This window comes from Eulemur rufifrons, chromosome 15 (assembly GCF_041146395.1).
Source record: "Eulemur rufifrons isolate Redbay chromosome 15, OSU_ERuf_1, whole genome shotgun sequence".
In the NCBI taxonomy this organism is placed as follows: domain Eukaryota; kingdom Metazoa; phylum Chordata; class Mammalia; order Primates; family Lemuridae; genus Eulemur; species Eulemur rufifrons.
The window spans coordinates 6265621-6286346 of NC_090997.1; the positions used below are offsets into that span (position 1 = coordinate 6265621).

General features: G+C 47.1%; 1 protein-coding gene across 1 annotated transcript in view; it reads left to right on the top strand.

Moving 5' to 3' along the window:
* Nucleotides 1–12696, top strand: part of PNPLA1 (patatin like phospholipase domain containing 1) — a 39704-nt gene extending 27008 nt beyond the window's left edge. The window contains 4 exon segments of the mRNA XM_069488519.1: nucleotides 8050–8634; nucleotides 11334–11409; nucleotides 12569–12658; nucleotides 12660–12696. Of these exon segments, the coding sequence (XP_069344620.1) occupies nucleotides 8050–8634; nucleotides 11334–11409; nucleotides 12569–12658; nucleotides 12660–12696 (788 nt within the window).
* Nucleotides 12697–20726: the final 8030 nt, after the last annotated feature.

The window sequence follows — 20726 nt, forward strand, 5'->3', positions numbered from 1 at the left end:
GGGAGGCCGCCTGCCTGCTTATTGGATGGGGGGCATCTTGGCAGGAAGCCACACCCCCAAAAAGTGTCACTCTCACCTCCTCAACTCACATTCTCACATCCTCTTCCTCCTCCCTCCGGAGGCCTTGCATTCACCTAATTATTCCCGCGGCCAGGCAAGCCACCCTCTCCACACTTGGCCTCTGCCAAAGGGAAAGGCGCTGCAAGTTGGCATGCTTGGAAACCCACGTTCCCCACAGTGTGTGAGTGGGGGTGTCCACTGAGGTTGGAGCTCAGAGGATGCTGTGTCTAAAACATCCACCCGGCATCCAATCCAGGCATACCCGGCCAGACCTTCCTCCTTCCCTCCTCCTTCCCTCCTTTGTCTCTTCCCTCCTTCTTTTCCTCCTCCTCACAATTTGATAAATTCTCTCTCTCTCTCTCTCTCTCTCTCTCCCTGTCTCGCTCTCACCCCTGTGACACCATTATGATAATCAAGACAGTAAACATTCCAACATCCCCAAATTCCATCATGTCTTTTTATAATCCCTCCCACCTTCCTTCACCCCCATTCCCAAGCAATCCCTGATCTGCTTTCTGTCGTCATAGATTAGGCAGCATTTTCTGAAGTTTTTGATACATAGAAACTTACAATGTGAACTCTTTTTTGTCTGAACTCTTGCACTCTGCATAATTAGTCTAAGACTCATTCATGTTATTGCATGTATAAATAGTTCATTTCTTTTTTCATTCCATGGCACTGTAGGAATATACCATAGCTCGTTTATCCACTCACCTGTTATTTCCAGATTTGGGCTCTTACGAATAAAGCTGCTAGGAACACTCATGCGTAAGTGTTTATATGGACACATGCTGTCATTTCTCTTGGTAAACACCCAGGGGTGGAATGAGTGGCTTGTATGGTATGTGTATGTTTAACATACGTACATAAATATTTAAAAAACACATATCATAAAATTTACCATCTTAACCATTTTTAAGTGCACAGTTCAGTAGTGTTAACTATATTCATACTGTTGTGCAATAGATCTCTAGAACTTTTTCATCTTGCAAAACTGAAACTCTAGACCCATTGTTCAACAAGCTTTTCTCCCCACCCCCCAGGCCTGGCAACCCTCACATAGTATTTTTTGTGACTAGCTTATTTCACTTAGCATAATGTCCTTAAGGTTCATCCATGTTATGGCATTTGAAAGGATTTTCTTCCCTTTTAAGTCTGAATAATGTTCCACTGTACATACAGGTTACAATTTCTTTATCCATCCATCCATCCATTGAAGGACACTTGGGTGGCTTCCACGCTTTGACTATTGTGAATAATGCTGCAACAAACACGGGTGTGTACATATCTCTTTGAGATCCTATTTTCAATGCTTTTGCATATATAACCAGAATGTATATTTGACTTTTTAAGAAACCGCCAAATTGTTTTCCAAAGTGGTTTCACCATTTTACATTCCCACCAGCAGTGGATGAGTTTCAGTTTCTCCAAATTCTCACCAATACTTAGTATGCTCAGTCTTTTTAATTTTAGCCATTCTAATAGGTGTGTGGTGGTATCCTTAGAGGTTTTAATCTGCATTTCCCTAAGGACTAGTGATGGTGACCATGTTTTCATTTGCATATTTGCCATCCACGTATCTTCTTTGGTGAAGTGTCTTTCCACTCTTTTGCCCATGTCCCCCCAGACCTTTAAGAGGGTTAGTTTTTTAGAATAGTTTTAGATTTATGGAAAAATTACAAAAACAGTTCAGGTTAGGGCATTTCCATGTACTCCACACTCAGTTTCACCTATTATTAATGTCTCACATTTGTTAGATGTTATAGTATGGTACATATATACATAGTACAGTACATTTGTTACAATTAATGAACCAATATTGATATATTATTATTAATAAAAGGCCATGGTTTATTCAGCTTTTCTTAGTTTTTACCTAATGTCCTTTTTCTATCCAAGATCCCATCCAGACACATTACATTTTATTTATTTATTTATTTATTAAACCACACATGGTCAAGTCAAACCACATTACACTTAGTTGTCCTGTCTCCTCAGGCTCCTCTTGGTCATGACAGTTTCTCAGACTTTTCTTGTTTTTGATGACCCTGACAGATTTGACTCCTGGTCAGGTATTTTGTAGAACATCCCTCAGTGGGGGTTTGTCTAATGTTTTCCTCATGATTAGCCTGGGGTTATGGGTGTCTGGGAGGAAGGTCACAGGGATAAAGTGCCATTCTCATCACATCATATCAAGGGCACATGCCATCAACATGACTTATCCCTGTTGATGAGGACCTTGATCACCTGGCTGAGGGCATTTGTCAGGTTTCTCCATTGTGAAGTTACTCTCTTCTCCCTCCATCCCTACCATAGTCTTGGGGAGGAAGTCACTACATGCAGTCCACGCTTAAGGAGTGAGGAGTTACGCTTCACTTCCTTAGGGGCCAAATATCTACATAAATTCTTTGGAATTCTTCTGCACAGGAGGTTTCTCTCTTCTCCCTGATTTGTTTACTTATTATATCATTTGTTTATATCAGTATGGACTCCTGGATAGTTTTTCTTTCTTTTTTTTTTTTTTTTAAAGACAGGATCTCATTCTCTTGCCCAGGCTGGAGTGCAGTGGCACAATCATAGCTCACTGCAACCTCAAACTCCTGGGTTCAAGTGATCCTCCTTCCTCAGTCTCCTGAGTAGCTAGGACTACAGGTGTGCAACACTGCATTTGGCTAATTTTTAAAAAATTTTTTGTAGAAATGAGGTCTCACGATGTTGCCCATGCTGGTGGCAAACTATTGACCTCAAGTAATCCTCCTGCCTCAGCCTCCCAAAGTGTTAGGATTTACAGGCATGAGCCACTGCACCTGGCCAGATAGTTATTTTATACTTTGGGTTATTATTCAGTACTAGTTTATTTATTTTGTTTCTCAAATTGTTCCAGCTGTAGCCACTGAAAGCCCTTTCAGCTGGCTCTTTTATCCCTTTTAAAAATTGAATTGTTCGTTTTCCTATGTAAAAGATTTTATATAGTCTAGATCAGGGACAGGGAACCTTTTCATGTTGGAAGGCCACATTCATTCAGCTATAATCAAATAAGGCTGCATTCAAGAAACTTCAATTAGATATGCTTAAAAATGTATATTATTTTGTAAAAATCTAACTACTATGTACTTAATACTTTTAAAAAAATGAAAACTATTTGTTAATTTTAAAGGTAACTAACCTTTTAATGACTTTGTTGTGTCTGCTTTTTGTCGGGTGCATTTGAATATTTGGTTGTATCATAGAGGTCCACAGTTTCAGCTGATCCTCTAGAAGGGTATCAGTCATTTGTGACCATAAGGGCATCTTGATTTGGGTTAGGTAGGAGAATGTAGATTCACAGCAATAAGTGGTTGAAAAGCAAGAAAGCATTTTTCAAGCATGTTGCTGAAGGCTTGTGTATTCTACTGCATTTTTCCATATTGCAATTGAATCTTTCTTAGCACCAAACAATGACTTTAAAATGTCATCTACTGAGAGCTCATTCAATTCCACCTGTAGTTCTTTAAGTGCCTTGGTGATATCAACGAAGTGAGGCTGAAATGCTAATTTGAGTGTGATGTCATGATCTCAAAGTCAGTGAACCTTTCATTGCATTCTCCAATTAATAGGTCTATAACAGCTATGTATTCTTCAAATGATTCACATATATCATCCTGCTCATCAATGACCTCTGCTAACTGGGGAAAATGTTCATCTGAAATTTCCTTTTGAAGAAGTGTTTTGAAAAAAGATAGCTTTTTATAGACCAGGTGCAGTGGCTCACGCCTGTAATCCTAGCACTCTGAGAGGCCGAGGTGGGAGAATTGCTCGAGGTCAGGAGTTCGAGACCAGCCTGAGCAAGAGTGAGACCCTGTCTCTACTAAAAATAGAAAGAAATTATATGGACAACTAAAAATATATATATAGAAAAAATTAGCCAGGCATGGTGGCACATGCCTGTAGTCCCAGCTACTTGGGAGGTTGAGGCAGGAGGATCGTTTGAGCCCAGGTGTTTGAGGTTGCTGTGAGCTAGGCTGACGCCATGGCACTCACTCTAGCCTGGGCAACAGAGTAAGACTCTGTCTCAAAAAAATAAATAAATAAACAAATAATAATAAATAAAAAATGAAAAAAGATAGCTTTTTACGAAATTCTTGGATTTTTGCCACATATCATATATAGACTTAGTTTTACCTTGCAAAGAAATATTCACGTTGTTTTGATTTTACAAGATATCATACAGATATTCTGCATTCCTATAGAAATCTTCTTTCAATAATTCACATTGCTGATCCTGTTCTTCATAAAATTTAACTATCTGGTTCTTGCAGAGATAAAACTTTGGCTAACACCTGTCCCTGAAATAGCCAATGCACTTTAGAATGATACAGCAAATCCATACTGAATACCTTATCCCTCAACTTTAGCATGTTATGAAACTGACGATGCAGTGTTGCATTTGCATGAATGTAGTTAACAATACTTATAACTTGTTGCAAAGTGTCACTTAAAATAGTAGCTTTAGCACAAAGATTTTGCTGATGCAAGATACAATGAAAAGGAATGAGAGCATCTGTATCTGTTAATGCTTTTTTTAAATCTGTGCAATAAACCCTCTATGTTTTCCTGTCATGGAAGGTGCACCGCCTGTATGTACACTCACTAAATTTACCAAATTCAATCCAACTTCATGACACTTATCTTGAAAGTTTTTGAAGATATCTATTCCCTGTGTTCTGGGGAACACTCTCTGCAAGAGTTCCCAAAGTGAGTAACTCTTCATAGCAAAGAAAATCTTCTGTTATGACTCAAATGAAGTATTAAACCTGCACCAAGTCAGTAGTATCGTTGATTCATTCAAAGCGATTGAGTAATATATTAATATATTTTCTTTTCGGAGTATTCATGAGTTGTTCTGTTAAGTTTAAGGCTAATTCATGCTGCTGATCAGTTATGGTTCTCCTTGAAAGAGGCAGTAGTTTGTACTTTAAGACATCATCAGGGTCTAAGCATCCTACAACTTTGACAATACATTCTTTCACAATTTCTACATCACTGCATGTCTTCCTTTTTTTCCTGAGTATATAAGCTACTTTCCAAGTTGCTTCAGTGACATTATTTCCAGGTCTTATTGCTGCTTGGAAGAATTGTCTTTGCTTTTGCTTTTCATCTTTTAATTTCTGCAATACAACCTTTCATGCCTCTCCCCCTAATTTAAAATATGTGTGGTCCTCATGAGTGTTATAATGCTGATGAGCATTGAATTTCTTTAATGTTGATATTGCAGTATCATAAAGCAAGCAAATCATCTTATCTTTAGCAGAAACAAGGTAATATTGCAATCCTCATTAAAAATTTGTTTTCTTCCTTCAGCATTCTCTTGGTCTTCTTTGACATCATGGGCTGTTAAGCAGATAGAACTAAGAAATACTGCGAGCTGTGCAACTATTCACAAATTCCACTTCAAACAGAAACACAGTGCATGGTTGTCAAAAATGATAACAGACTGGCATACTCGACCCCTAAAAACTCTCACCAACCAGCCTCGTGCAGTAGTGGCCCAGTCAGGCAAGAGAAGTTAGAACTAAATCATGAGCATAGCAGCCGTCAATTTAGCCTTTGTGGCTTCCTAATGTTCTAATTGTGTTGATCAATCTGGGAGGATTATTTCATTGAAACTTATTTTATTCTTTGGTATTTTAAATACATTCATTTAAGAAATAAAATGAAAATATAAAAGATGAACAAAGATGTACTAATAAAAATAAAAGGATTTGTTGGGTAAAATGTGGACTCAGTCCAAAGGCTACACTTAAGGACCTAGAAGGCCACAGGTTCCCCACCCCTCCCTGGTCTAGATAAATGCCCTTTATCAGAAATATGATTTGCAAATATTTTCTCCTAGTTTCTGACCTGCCTTTCCAATTACCTACTAGCATCATTGAAAGACAAGAAGTTTTAAATTTTTATGGTGTCCATATTATTAGTTTTTCCCTTTTATGGATCATGCTTTTGGTGTCTTATCTAAGAAACCTTTACTCAAGGCCACAAGGATTTTTTTCCTCCTATGTTTTCTTCTGGAAGTTTTTGTTTTTAGTTTTTTCATTTTTTGATGACTTATTCTGAGTTAATTTTTGGATACGGCATGAGATATAAATCAAAGGGGGTTTGGTCTTTTTTTTGGCAGGGGGTTGTTTTGTTGGATATTCAATTGTTCCAGCATTGTTTGTTGAAAAGACTATCCTCCATTGAAATGGTTTTGCACCTTTGACTAAAATCGGTTGTCCATTTTATTTTGTACCTTGATAGATTTCTCTCTTTTTACACCAATACCGTCACACTTGGTCACTGTAGCTTTATAAAAAATCTTGAAACCAGGTAATGTTAGTCCTCCTCCAACTTTGTTCTTTTCCAAAGTTGTTTTGGCTAGTCTAGGTCTTTGTATTTGCATATGAATTTTAGAATTAGCTTGCCCATTTCTACACCAAAAGCAATCGCACTATATTTCTCTTGTCCAGCTACTCTCTCATTCTCCCCAATTATCAGCTCAGGCCTTCCACGTTCCCTGCTTTCCAGCAGAGGACCTTCCTTGCCTCCTGCTTCACAGAAAAAATCAAAGCCATCAGAGGGAAGTTCCCTGCTACCATGTACACAGACTCACCTCTTCCTGTGCCCTCCCTCCCGGCACACTGAGCAAGCATCCCTCTTCCTGCCCAAAGCCTACCCCTCCCTTCAGACCCTTCCCCATTTCAGGGCCCTCCCTGAGACACAGCTCTCTTCCTCTCACATATCCAACCTTCCCCTCTCAACTCCTCCCTGTCCATACCAGCAACTTTTAAACCTCCCGATTCTTGCCTATTTTAGAAAACTTGCGCTGTGTTCTGCTCTCACCCTCTCCTGACTCAACCCTGGCTCCTTCCCTTCTCGCTCTGCATTTCCTCCTAGGCAAGCTCCTCCACAGCCTCCACCCTGGCTTCCGTTGGCACCCATGTGCGGTGCTCCCAACTACACATCTCTAACCCTGATGATCTCTCTTCTGAGATCCAAACCCAACTTCCCACTGTCCTCTCTCCTTGAACATCTCACAGGTCCCTTAAACTCAACATGTCCCCAAACAAACTCGTAGTCTGTGCTCTCCCACTCCTCCCAGACCCAGTCCCCTTCCACGGTTACCCCCTCAGCAAACAGCACCAGCATCCACGGGCCATGCAAGTCACGAACCTCCCCTCCCACCCCCAGTCAGTCCATCATCAATTTTCATTTATTTTACCTCCTAAACAGAATCTACTACTTCTTTCTATGTTCTTCCAGGCGCAAGCCCCAAACACCACTCAGCAGCACCCTGGCAGGTTTGCCTGGGTCCCCTCTTGCCCCTCTCAGTCAGTCTGCATGGCCACAGTGTCCTTCTCGAGACCAGTCAGCTCATCACCTCCCCTGCCTAAAGGTCACACCATGAAATGGTGTCCACGGAAACCAAGGATCCTTACTGCTGCCTACAAGCGCTTATGTGCCCTGGCCCCTGCAGCCTCCTCAGCTCCCTGTTCCACCACAGACCCCAGCCCCCACCCTTGCTCCAGCCACAATGACCTCTGACCTTTTAGGCCCCGCCTCCTAGTTCATCCTCAAGCCCTATGGCTGTTGTGGGTTTTGTTCCCGCTGCTGAAGTCCTCCTCCCTGTCCTGCCCAGGCCATCCCGGACCACTCACCCTTCAGAGCTCACTGTCATTCCCTCAGGGAAGCGTCCCTCCCTCATATACCACCTTCCTCTCTTTCCTAGCACTTGCCTCAGTTAAGACTTTAGATTATTTGCGGGGGCAATGCCTGCTTCCCCACACTAGCTCCAAGGGCCCAGGGACCATCACAGTTGTTTTTACTCACTACAAATTCAAGTAAGTAAAGAACAGCCATTGCAAAGCACTAATCCTGTTTAAGAAAACAACTTGGGAAAGCAGTTTTTGCAACGCCATGCTGATACAGGGGTCAATAACGCCACCTGTGACCCCACGGTGTTGTTTCTCCTAGATGCTGCCTACCTTAATTCTCCCTCCAAGAGAGTGATTTTTCCCCGGGTGGAAGTGTACTGCCAGATAGAACTCGCCCTTGGCAATGAGTGCCCCGAACACAGTCAACCAAGCCTCCAAACGAAGCAGGCCAGTCTGGAAGGATCCACACAACTTCACAAGCAGTGGGCTCCCAAAGGGGATGGAAGTGGTGGCCATGTTCTACCTGTGTCCCCACCTGTGCAGGCACCTGCACCCACATGTGAGTGGCCTGTGGAGTCACCTGTTTCACCACCTGTCTCTTCATTTGAGCAGTCACCTGCATGGCCACTGGTCTCATCCCTGCCACATTCTCCAGCTGACTGGCAGCCTGGGTCACTCCCAGCTACGCACTCACCTCCTGGCTCACCACAGCCCATCACACCACCTGGGTTGTCACCTGTGTCACCTGAGCAGCAGGTACAATCATCTGGATCAACACCCAGACCCCCACCCTCCCAGGCGGCCATATCACCCAGGCCATCCCTGGGGCCTTCAGCTGTGAGGGCACCTCCAGCGTCACCTGCACAGCCACCTGTGGAGGAACTGGGCCCAGAAGAGCCCCAAGGTAAGAACATTCTGTTTCCTCAAGCTGTCTTCGTGTCTGGAGCCCCTCGGCAAGTGTGCAACAACACCGTGGCTGGGCCGGGTGCGGTGGCTCACGCCTGTAATCCTAGCACTCTGGGAGGCCGAGGCGAGAGGATCGCTCGAGGTCAGGAGTTCGAGACCAGCCTGAGCAAGAGCAAGACCCCCGTCTCTACTAAAAAATAGAAAGAAATTATCTGGACAACTAAAAATATATATATAAAAGAAAATTAGCTGGGCATGGTGGCACGTGCCTATAGTCCCAGCTACTTGGGAGGCTGAGGCAGGAGGATCGCTTGAGTCCAGGAGTTTGAGGTTGCTGTGAGCTAGGCTGACACCACGGCACTCTAGCCTGGGCAACAGCGCAAGACTCTGTCTCAAAAAAAAAAATAAAAATAAAAACAAACAAACAAACAAACAAACAACCACCGTGGTTGATAATCGCTGCTATAGGGGGTAGACTGAGGTCAGTTTCAGCGGCTCTGCCTGGTGGAGGACAGGCTACCACCACAGGGAGCAGTGTTGTTGACATGTGTTTGTTCCCTTGGCGTCATGTTTCTCAAAGTGTGGTTCCTCCCATGCAACAAAAGCATCACCTGGGAACTTGTTAGAAACGACAATTCTGAGCCCCTAAATCACAAAACTAAATCACAAACTTTGGGGGCTTGGCCCAGCTGTCTTTTTACAAGCCCTCCGGGTGATATTTTTGCCTGCTCACATTTGAGAACCACCGTTGCAGTAGAGTCCTACTGTGAAAGCCACTGCGCCGGGCAGTGCTGCTCAAAGAGCCGTCCGCAGACCAGTCAGCCCCGGAACTGCTGGTGCCCAGCTCACGATGGAATGAGAGCAGAGACTGAGAGTAAGCACTTAGAAACGTTTACGGCACTAAGATACAGCCACGACATCCAAGAGGTTGACCATTTTTTTTACTAATCATTTGCACTGTATTTCACAAAAGTGCTAGTCTGTTAAGAATTGCAAATACATTTTTTCAAGAAAACAGGTTCTTCACTACAGATCGTTTGAGAAGGGCTTCTAAAGAGGCTGCAGAGATGGACAGATTTCAACTGTCCCTACTCTCAGGAAACCTCTAGCAGAGGAGATGACATGGATATTAACCTCAAAAATATAAGAAGTATTAAGTACCATTATATATAATTAATAAAAACATGGTGTTGGAGAGTATTTGTAGAGAATAAGATCACTTCTTCCTGGGGGAATATGAAAGGCTTCTTGGAGGCGACAGGTGAGTTAAAATGGGCAGGATCTGGACAATCGTGGTTTGTGGGATTGGATGGGATGGAGTAGAAAGAGCATTCCCGAGTTTGTTTATTCACGAGGCTCAGGTGCAGGGTAGGAAAGTGCAAGGTACACTCAGGATGAAGAGGACATGTGTGTGACCACCATGGATGGGGACAGAGGAGACGGAGCCAAACGATGGACTGAAACCAGGTTGTAGAGTCCCCACAGCCCATCAGCCAAACTTCCATTGTTATTATGATAAACATCACAGCAAGGTCTCCTTCTCCGGGGATCTGCCCCAAGTCAGGGGTGACCCCTTCCTCTGGAATTGATTTACTTTGGTTCTTTTAATTACAGTGAGACAAAAATATCAGGACATTAAGAGTCAGAAAATTGGTCAAAATGTTTTATATGCTTTCTTATGTCCTGTTAAATGCAATGCATTTGTTTTACGTTATTTACACCTGTGCATAAAGGTGGGCATCTTCAGGTGCCTGGGCAATCCTGGACCTGAGTTGGTATTCTTCACGCCAGGGGTGGGCAGAGGGTGCATAGAGCCCAGTGGTTCTCAACTTGGAGTGATTTTGCACACACACACACCCAGGAGACATTTAGCAATACCTGTAGACACTTTTGGTTGTCACCTAGTGGATAGAGGTCAGGGATACTGCTAAATATCCTATAATGCGCAGAACAGCCCCTAAAGTGAAGAATTATCTAACTCTTAATGTCAGTAGTATGCACTAAGGTTGAGAAACCGTGTTATAGGACCCAGCTGAGCCTCAGCAGCGACGTCCATCTGTGGGAGCTGGACAGAGCAGACCCTGCCCAGACTTAGTGGGGGACAGGAGAATTGTAAAAAGCCCTAGGAAAATCCATAAACAAGGAGACAAGCCTCACTACAAACAGATTTGGGAGAACTAGGGACATCCAGCAGGTTCCTAACAAAAAAATTCCAAGTGGGAAAATCTAAATATATTTTATATTTCTTTATTTACATACATTACATCATTACATATTAACATATATCATGTACCCCATACTCACTGAAAACATGCAAAGAGCTTAGTTAAGAACAATGGTCATAAAACTATTACTATTCTTTATTCCAAGAGAAAGGAAAAAAGCACGACATAAAGCGTGTGACGGGAAGTTCGGATCCCTCCAGGGAGCTTCCTGACAGCATCCCCTAGCGCGCTGCCTTGTGAGGGAGTCGCCTGTCACTGGGCAGCCAGGGTCAGCATCGGCCCTTCCCAGACCCTCTGGGCTGCGCCTTTGTCAAACCCAGTAACACGATTGTGGCTGGAAGTATGAGAATCTGAGAGCAGGCGAGTTCTTGACTGTTTTGAAACGTGCTAGCTTACTAACTATCGTTGTTTCAAAATGACCAAGTATGCCCTCATTTCACTCATGGCTCCCGTATGTCACTTTCGGCTCTAGCTCCCCTTGCCTCTGCAAGTCAAAGTGACCCCGCACCTCCACGTCACGCGAGGGGAGCCACCAGCAAGTCTTTCCTGTGAGTTTCTCCTTCATTGGAAACATGTTCTTTCCTTTGGGCAGGGGATCGGGGCCGGCCTAGGGAATGTTTTCCGTCTCTTTAGCTGCCCCGGGAACCCTGGGATCCTTTCCTAGGACGGTGCACCCCTTTACGTCTCACAAACCACCCCCTTCCTCTTGCTCAGTGAGGGCGATGCGTGGGGAATGACGGAGCCCGTCCATGTGGGCAGTGTCGTTCTCTGCAGCTCCCTCCTGTGCACACCGGGACGCTCCTGTGAGTGCAGGGGGTGAACGTGCAAACACCCCCAATTTACATTTCACTCTCTAGTGGTGCCACAGTCCAAGAGGGCTAGCAGGCATCCCACACCCCAGCCTTAGGTAGCTCCTGATGGCATGAATTGAGGGACTCTATCGAAAGCCCCCCTTGGTCCAAATTATTTTCTGTCAGCATGATGAGGACCTAATAGTCCTATGTTGTAGATTGTCCCCAGAAAATCTTGTTTATAATGCCTATCAACTGTCTGGGCTGTGTAACATAGACTCTGTTGTCACCTTTGCAATAAGTTCTAGAGGGCCTGAGGATCTGTATTTGGGGGCCGCATTTCCCAAGCTCCCTGCTGGCTGAAGGCCAGTTGGATCAGCCAGAGGAAGGCCCTGCGGATCAGAGGGCGGGTCAAGGGTGTTTCTCACCCCAATCCCACCCTGAACCTCACCCCTCCCTGCCCTCGGGCTGCTCTGGCACTGGCTGGGTGTCTCTGGAGGGCAGGGCCGGAGGCATTCTTACTTTTGACGTTTGCACTTAGCAAGTCAAACATTAAAATTTACCTGCTTCTCGCATTAAGTATAATTTTAACTATAAAACTTTTTGAAAGAGCTTGTGTAAATTTAATAACTTAGAGCTTAGGCATAAACTATTTATTTTGTTCGCATGATTTAAACTTTTTTGCATTTATATATAACTGTATAAAAGCTTGAGTTTCAGTTGACTGGTTGGGGTGATGTCATAATACTTGGGTAAATATTCATTGATTATAAAAAAAAAAAGTTTGCCAGGAACTGTGATGCTCAGAGTTGAGAGCCACGGCTTGGGTGTGTGTACCTTCCAAGCTGAGCAGGGCTGGTATTGGAGCTCCCAGGACAGGGCAATAACGAACCATCCTCTTCTTCTCTTTGCCCAGGGAGAGCCCTGCTGAAGACTCAAACTGGGTGAATAAGCTCTTCAAGAAGAACATGCAAAAGACAAGTGGCACCAGAAAAGGCTTCCCAAGACCTGGGATCCAAAAAGCCAAGCAGCGGAGTGCAGTGAGCATGACTAATGTTTCTTAAATCCCACAGGGAGGAGCAGTTTCGGGAACTATCTGCCAGGAGATTGCAAGGAGCAGAGGGGGAGGGGAGCTTGGGCTTTGGAGTCAGGCACGCCCAACACAACGTCCCTGCTCTGCCAGTCTTGTTTAGTGATCATGGTTAGGACACTTGGTCTCTCTGAGCCTCGGTTTCCAGATCTGTAAAGTGGAGATGATGCCAGCTCATCAGGTGAGAGTCTAACGCGATCAACTGTGTCCATTGCCTCCCAGAGCGCAGGATGTGTGATGCACTCAGTAATACGCAGATGTTGCGGTTACACAACTCCCAGAGGTTAACTAGCTCCTGCTCGGCTTCTGAATAGTCTCTGTTAAAAGCCCAACTAGACGTGTCAGTGCCTACGTGACCCTCCACATGTGTACCTCCCAGCTGGTGCCAACGTACAGCTAAGAGCCCTAATCCATGCAGGCCTGCTTCTTATAGCTTTTAGACTATATTACATTGTCATTGATTTAGTCAACTTTTATTGAGCACCTACTAAGTGCCAAACACTCTCCTGGGCTCCGGCAATATCAAAAATGAATTAAACTCTATCTCCAACTTTCAACATTTGACCCCAAATCTTTACTTTAGACAAAAGGGAAGAATAAAACCTACTAATTTGCTGGACTTTGAACCCTATCTAAACCAAGTCTTATTTATTTATTTATTTTTAATTTTTTTATTTTTTAGAGACAGGGTCTCGTTCTGTCACCCAGGCTGGAGTGCAGTGGCACAATCACAGCTCACTGCAGCCCTGAACTCATAGTCTCAGGTGATCTTCCCATGTCGGCCTCCCAAAGTGCCAGGATTACAGGCGTGGGCCACCACACCCAGCCCCAAGTTTTATTTTTTTGCTGAACCATAGTATTTTCATTAAAGGCACATGTATCTGTATATTCAAAATGCCTGGTCAGACACAAACCAAGCTGGGTGCCATCCAGTTATTTCACTGGGTAATGAAAGTGTTCTCTGAATGGAACAGGCCCACACTGCTTTTTAATTTGCTTCAAGTCTTTGTTGGTCAGAGAAATCTCTAATCATTCTAAGCAACATCCCTCCTGGTTGCTCTTGTCCCCAGTGAGGGTTCTTGGTAGGCACAGGGATTTATCAGATATATGGGGGTCAGAGGCTCAGCCTGCTGGCCAAAGGCCCACCCTGAATCTGGGCAAGTGTGTACATGGTGGGGGGGAAGCATATGGTGGGGAGAGCTTCCCAGAGCTGCTGCCGGAAGTGGGGCAAACCCATGCGACCCTTTCTGGACTGAAGGTGGGCAGGGAGGGTGCAGGTGGGCAGCTGGGAGTCCCGGAGGTCATGGGGTCAGTAATCCCAGCCTGGGATTATTTTCACTCCATTCCTTGGCCTCCAGCCCCAGGACTTCCCTTGACCTTTGAGTCTCCCTATCTCTGTCTCTAGGAGCTCAGGGTCAAGTTCGTCCCGGGGAGGTTAGGCAGCCTGCGGCAGGTGTGGGGAGCCTCCGTGGGGCTAGGAGTGCTATCTGGGAGCCAGGCCCAGACTCCCGTCCCTTGATTCCAGGGCCAGTTCTCTGTCCACCACGGCAGGGCAGTGGGAACTGTGCGATGCAGCCAGAGCCACCTTCACTGATGACCCGTCTAGGAATAAAGGTGCTTTACAAAGAAGCAGGCTGTGGGGAAGACAAACAAGACAGCATTCGTAAGCTACGGGAAGCACTGTTGCCAGCGGGTCACACCCCTTGCACCACGCAGGTGGTCGTCTGCCTGCTCCTTTATAGAACAGGTGATGAGACTCCTCCATCACCAATTGATGATCTTAAGCAAGTCCAGGCTTTGAGCTTCAAAGGCCAGGGCAAGGGGTAGAAAGGAGAATCTGAAAGATATTAGGGACAGAGAAGGGAGAGTGATCCAGAAAGAGGCGAAATCTGCTCATTTCTTCCCCAACTACAATCACAAGAGACACTGTCATATCCACGGGCTGGTCCCGTGCAAACTCCTGGTCCCCAGCTGATATCCCTGCCAACAAGAGGAGAGAGGCTAGAATAAAAGCTAAAGGGTAGATGTTCCATAGACGAAGCAGTGGTGTTTTTAAATCAGAGTTTCAAATTCATACTTTGATGCAGGTTGTATTAGTCAGTTATTGCTGCTATAATACTGCATAACAAGCAACCTGCCCAATCCCAGCAGGTTACAACAGCAAACATCTATTTCTCTCTTTCATGAGTATGTGAGTTGGCTGGGATGGCTCTACTCGGGCTGCAGGTTGAGGGCAGGTCTGCTCCAGGCCCCTTTCATGCCAGGACCAGTAGCGATGCCAGACTTGCTCTTGTCCGGGAGCATGGCTGGAGGTATCAGCCCAGCGTTCCTCTGCTGGCCTTGTCTCCCCTGCAATGAAAGCTCAGTGGCCATCTGACTCTGGACTGTGTCACTGCTCTCAAAGTAGAGAGACAGACTGAGAAGTTAAGAGACTACTTACAGGCTACAAGTGGGAAAGGAGGAGGCCCATCTTGCCCCCCAATTCTCCTAATTGCTACCAAGTCTTTCAGACTCCCAAAATTTCCACGCTGAGAGAGCCCCTCCTTTGAATTTCTATGGAATTTCCCTCATTGAAATGTGGATGTAATAGTAACAGCTAAAACTTACATAGTACTTGTTACCTTCCCAGCACTGTGGCACAGAGAGGTTAAGAAACATGCCCAAAGTTACACAGTTAGTAGGTTGCAGAGCCAGGATCCCAATCCAGGTTGTCTGTCACCGGTGCATAATGTTATCACTAAGTGACACAGCCTCCCAGGGTGGTAGGAGCACTGGAGCAAGAGTCAGAAGTCACAGGGTCAGCCCTGGTTTTTCCATTCGGGCAAATCACGTAATAGGAGCCTCAGTTTCTCTCTATGACATCTACCCTGCCCTCATGCCGTGGCTATTCGGAGCTTAAACGAGAAGCTGAATGTGCAAGCATACCGTGTAATCCTGGGTAACAAAGACTAGCGTCCAGGCCGGTGTGGGACATCTAGGGGGTTCTGGGGTGGCTCGCAAGCCTGGGGCACTGAGAGAAAGGAGCAGAGAGAGAGGGTCTTTGAATGCATGGAGGAAGGACACAAGGAAGTCACCTGCTTGTGATTCTGGACAGGGTAATAAATATAGATGTATTAAGTTTATAATGGATCCATAATATTCCATTGCTGTGGATATACTATTAATGTTATTGATTTCATCTGTCCTCTACTCACGGACATTTAGGTTGCTTCCAATTTTTTGCTATTATCAATATTGCTATGACAAATATGCCATTGCGGGGCATGGTGGCATGCGCCTGTAGTCCCAGCTATTCTAGAGGGTAAGGCAGGAGGATCACTTGGGGCCAGGAGTTCGAGGCTGCAGTGCACAATTATCCTGTCTGTGAATAGCCACTGCCCTCCAGCCTGGGCAACATCGCGAGACCTCGTCACTGCATTAGAATAAATAAATATCCCCATAAACACATCCTTGTACACACAGCCAGTGGTCCCCTTGGCATACATTTCTAGAACTGGGATTTCTCGGTCACAAGGTATGTGAGAGAAAAGTTTTGATGCATGTTGCCAAATTGTCCTCAAGGGATTATAATGCTTAACATGGCAACACTTCCACCAGCAAACGAACCGGAGGCGGCTGTCCCCACCACATGCTCCCCAAGCTGGAGCGTCACAGGCCCATCATCCCTTATCTGGAATTCCGAAAGTGAAGAAGCTCTGAACGAACAAAAATTGATGGCCACTCTTTTGAAGCTGTAAGGGGTGTCCTCAGTGGAACTAAGGTGAGGGAGTCCTAGGTAAGGGACTCAGAAATGATGAATCTATGTCCTTTTCCTAGAAAGCTGTGAGCCAAACGGGGAAAGCCGAGCTGGCCCAGGAGAGAAGCTGAGCACCCCGAGGCTGAGCCTGCTCCCCACTGCTCTCAGACACCCTCCCCCGATCCCGGGCCTTTCGGGGGCCGGGGCGACACCTGCTGCCAGTCCTGATGGTGCGGAGGGTCTCCTTGCAAACGGCCTCTACTTCCCTGCGGTCCTTCCCACCCCTCCACTGCCCTGCTCTGGACAGACTGATGGACGGCAACGCTGCCCGGTGCCGATGGGCCTTGCTCCCAACCTCGGCCTGAGTTTGCTTCTTGCAGATGGGCCAGATCCTTCCTAGTCTGCCCAGGACCCAGCCCACAGCGCGAAACTCTTGGGGGTCCAGCAGGACGGAGCCAAGAACACCGTTTCCCTGTTTCCTGTGGTGTCAGGAAACCAAGCTCTTCTACTTCTGTTTTGTTTTTGTTCTTGTTGTTTTTGAGAAAGAGTCTCACTCTGTCATCTGGGCTAGAGTGCCGTGGCATCAGCCTAGCTCACAGCAACCTCAAACTCCTGGGCTCAAGCGATCCTCCTGCCTCAGCCTCCCGAGTAGCTGGGACTACAGTCTCGTGCCACCACACCCAGCTAATTTTTTTTTTATTTTTACTAGAGACGGGGTCTCTCTCTTGCTCAGGCTGGTCTCAAATTCCTGACCTCAAGCAATCCTCCCACCTCGGCCTCCCAGAGTGCTAGGATTACAGCCGTGAGCCACCACACCCGGCCCTATTTTGTTTTGAACTCCCCCAGTGAACTAAAGGTTGACTTGGGAGCACCGGCCCCCCCTCAGCTGGTCACTGGACTCGCCTGATGGAGCCTGTCTGGCAGCAGGGACAGCGGGATCCTTAACAGCCCCCCTGGGATTATGTGGCGCCGCCGCGCTGGGACAGGCTGCCCCCACTTCCCAGGTCCCGGTGTGGTTGCAGAGGGACGTAGAGGAAATGGAGGCCAAATGTCCCTTCTCCCCGCCCACACACGCGAGGGCAGACTCTGCTGTTCGCAGCTCCGTGAAAACGTTCACTGAGAAACATTCCTTCAGACTCACATTTTCCAGACTGTCCAGAAAAAAATTACCACCCCCCACCCCCGCTCCCCACCCCCTGCTCCCCAAAGAGCAGACAGCCTCCCGCCCCAGCCCGGCCAGTGAGGAAGCCTAGGCTGCCCGCGGGCCTCAGGTGCATTTGCTTCCCGAGTCCCGGAACGCAAGCCCGGGAGCGGGTGGGTGGAGGGCGCCCCGTGCAGACGTGCCCCCTGGGGCGGGGGTGTTCAGCAGCAGGCCCTGGGTGGAGGGCGCCCCGTGCAGACGTGCCCCCTGGGGCGGGGGTGTTCAGCAGCAGGCCCTGGGTGGAGGGCGCCCCGTGCAGACGTGCCCCCTGGGGCGGGGGTGTTCAGCAGCAGGCCCTGGGTGGAGGGCGCCCCGTGCAGACGTGCCCCCTGGGGCGGGGGTGTTCAGCAGCAGGCCCTGGGTGGAGGGCGCCCCGTGCAGACGTGCCCCCTGGGGCGGGGGTGTTCAGCAGCAGGCCCTGGGTGGAGGGCGCCCCGTGCAGACGTGCCCCCTGGGGCGGGGGTGTTCAGCAGCAGGCCCTGGGTGGAGGGCGCCCCCTGCAGATGTGCCCCCTGGGGCGGGGGTGTTCAGCAGCAGGCCCTGGGTGGAGGGCGCCCCCTGCAGACGTGCCCCCTGGGGCGGGGGTGTTCAGCAGCAGGCCCTGGGTGGAGGGCGCCCCCTGCAGATGTGCCCCCTGGGGCGGGGGTGTTCAGCAGCAGACCCTGCGGCGCCTACGTCTGAACAAAATGCACCTTTGCGTGCCCGAGAAGGAGCAAAGTCCTGGGCGTCTGGCATCCTTTGCCCACTCTGGCCGGACCAGCCACGGGAGGAAGCCGCCGGAGGTCTGTGTGGTGGCACCGAGTTGACCAAGTGGCCCAGGTGGCCACCGCCCCTCGTCCAGGACTGGTCTCCGCGTTGGCAGAGGCCTGAGGCGCGGGGCAGTGGGAAGGACGGTCTCTCTCTTGCTTACTTCCTGGTACCCAGGGCGGACTCCAGCTCAGTAACAATGATGACAGCTCAAAGCCCGGCTTTACGGCCCAGGCCTCTCAATGTCAGTTCTGCTACATTATCAGTGAATCCCTTTGCATATTCTCCCTCACTTCGGTCACTTTCTCTTTTTCTCCTTTTGAGGTAATTATTAATAAAAGAATTTTTATATTAGTTTCAGAGTTGCCAGATAAAATACAGGACATCTTGTTAAATTTGAATTTCAGATAAACAATGAATAATTATTTAGTAGAAGTATGCTGCCAATGTTGCAATTATTTATTGTTTATCTGAAATTCAAATTTAACTGGGGCTCCGGTATTTTTGTTTGCTAAATCTGGCAACCCTAAATTAGTTCCTTTCTCTTTTCTTTCTCTCTCTCTCTCTTTTTAATAAACACTAATGGGTTGTTTTTAACGTGCCAGCCGCTGTGCTTTGAAATTGGAGGGTCTCCGAGTGCCACGGGCAAGGCCAGGATGCCGTCTCGCCTTCCAAACAATCATATCTGAACGGCCCAGCCCTCCCTGGCACCGGGCTAACACCTCCAGCTCAACCGGTTCTGACTCCATTAGCTCTGACTCACCCACTTTGGCTCCTGACTTCCCAGAGGGAGGACATTTAGGTTAATTATGTCCTGATGTCACTTGCCCACCTTTTAAAAACCTTACACAGCCACAGGATCTCCATGCACCTCAGTGTTCTCATAAAAGCATCCGTGGTGGGAGTTGAGGGGGCCCACCCTTACAGAGCACCCTCACCGCTGTCCCACCCCCCATACTCCTATTGGGGCAAGAGCCCCGTAACCAGTGGGGTCCGTGAGCGTCCTGAGGGCAGGGGCCGTGTCTTTTGCGTTTGTGTATTCCATAGAGTTAGCATCCTGCCTGGTACATAGTGAGTGCTCAATAAATACTGGTTGAATAAATGAACTAATGGATTAGGCCAGGGGTGTCCAACCTATGGTGAATTGTATAAGGTTACAATGTAATAATAAAAGAAATAAAGTACACAATAAATGTAATGCACTTGAATCATCCTGAAACCATTTCCTCCCTTCCCCATCCATGGAAAAATTGTCTTCCGTGAAAACGGTCCCTGGTGCCAACCAGGTTGGGGACCATTGGATTAGACAATAAGGGAGAGGGCGCTAAAATAGGAGCTCACAGAGGTGAGTCCTGGCCTGGTTCTTTCTGAAGCTGGCTGTGTGATCTCGAAAAAAGCACTTCACTACTCTGAGCCTGGGTTTCCTTGTCTGTAGAGGAGGATGATAATGCCACCTTCTCCTGCTGTCCTCAGAGCAGCACGGTGAGCCTGCCAGGGTTGGGGAATGGGCATTCACGTGTTATGCGAGAGAGGGGAAGGATGCCTTTGATGTCTTTCCATGGAGAACACATTTCATGGACCAAAAACCTAGTGCTGCATTCTGACAATTTTTACCCTGGTTCTAAGTGACAGAATTTGGTCACCAGAGTTTAGGAACTAATAAGAGATGATACAGAATCAGGACTGGTCCAGATTTTCCCAGACGTATAAAGAACTGTCACCTTGACAGTCACAGTGTTGTAGAATGTCAATTCTGGAGAGTATCTTGTCCCCCAGGTCTCCTAGCCTGGGGGCAGCTGGACTAAAACCCAGGTCTCCTGATAGCCGGCCCAGGACACTTTCCCTCACTGCCTTGGCGAGGTGGCACTCTCTGGGTCCCAGCTCCAGGTGTCCCGTCCCGGAGAGGATCCAGAGAGAGCCCCAGGCAGGGACAAGGAGGCTGACCCCACAGCCCTGCAGGCACCAGAGTGCCAGACATGTGTCAGGTGGATATCTGTCTTGCCTCCATGGTGAATAATCCAGATCACAGCTTTGTGCGAGTCAATTTCTTTATTTGCTCAAATAATACAAGTACAAAAATGAGAGTCAGACGCCAGCATCGGGAACTCATAGCAAATACTCACACGGCTTAAAGAACATCATTCCAAATAAGAAAACTATGTACAAAAGGTCCCTGACCTTCATTTCCAAACTTATTCCAATTCTTCAGATTTTGGTGCTGTGTTCCTGAACACTGCCTAAAACCCATAAATAACTCACCTCTCCCCCACTCCCCAGAAGCAGCAATAAAACCTAAATGA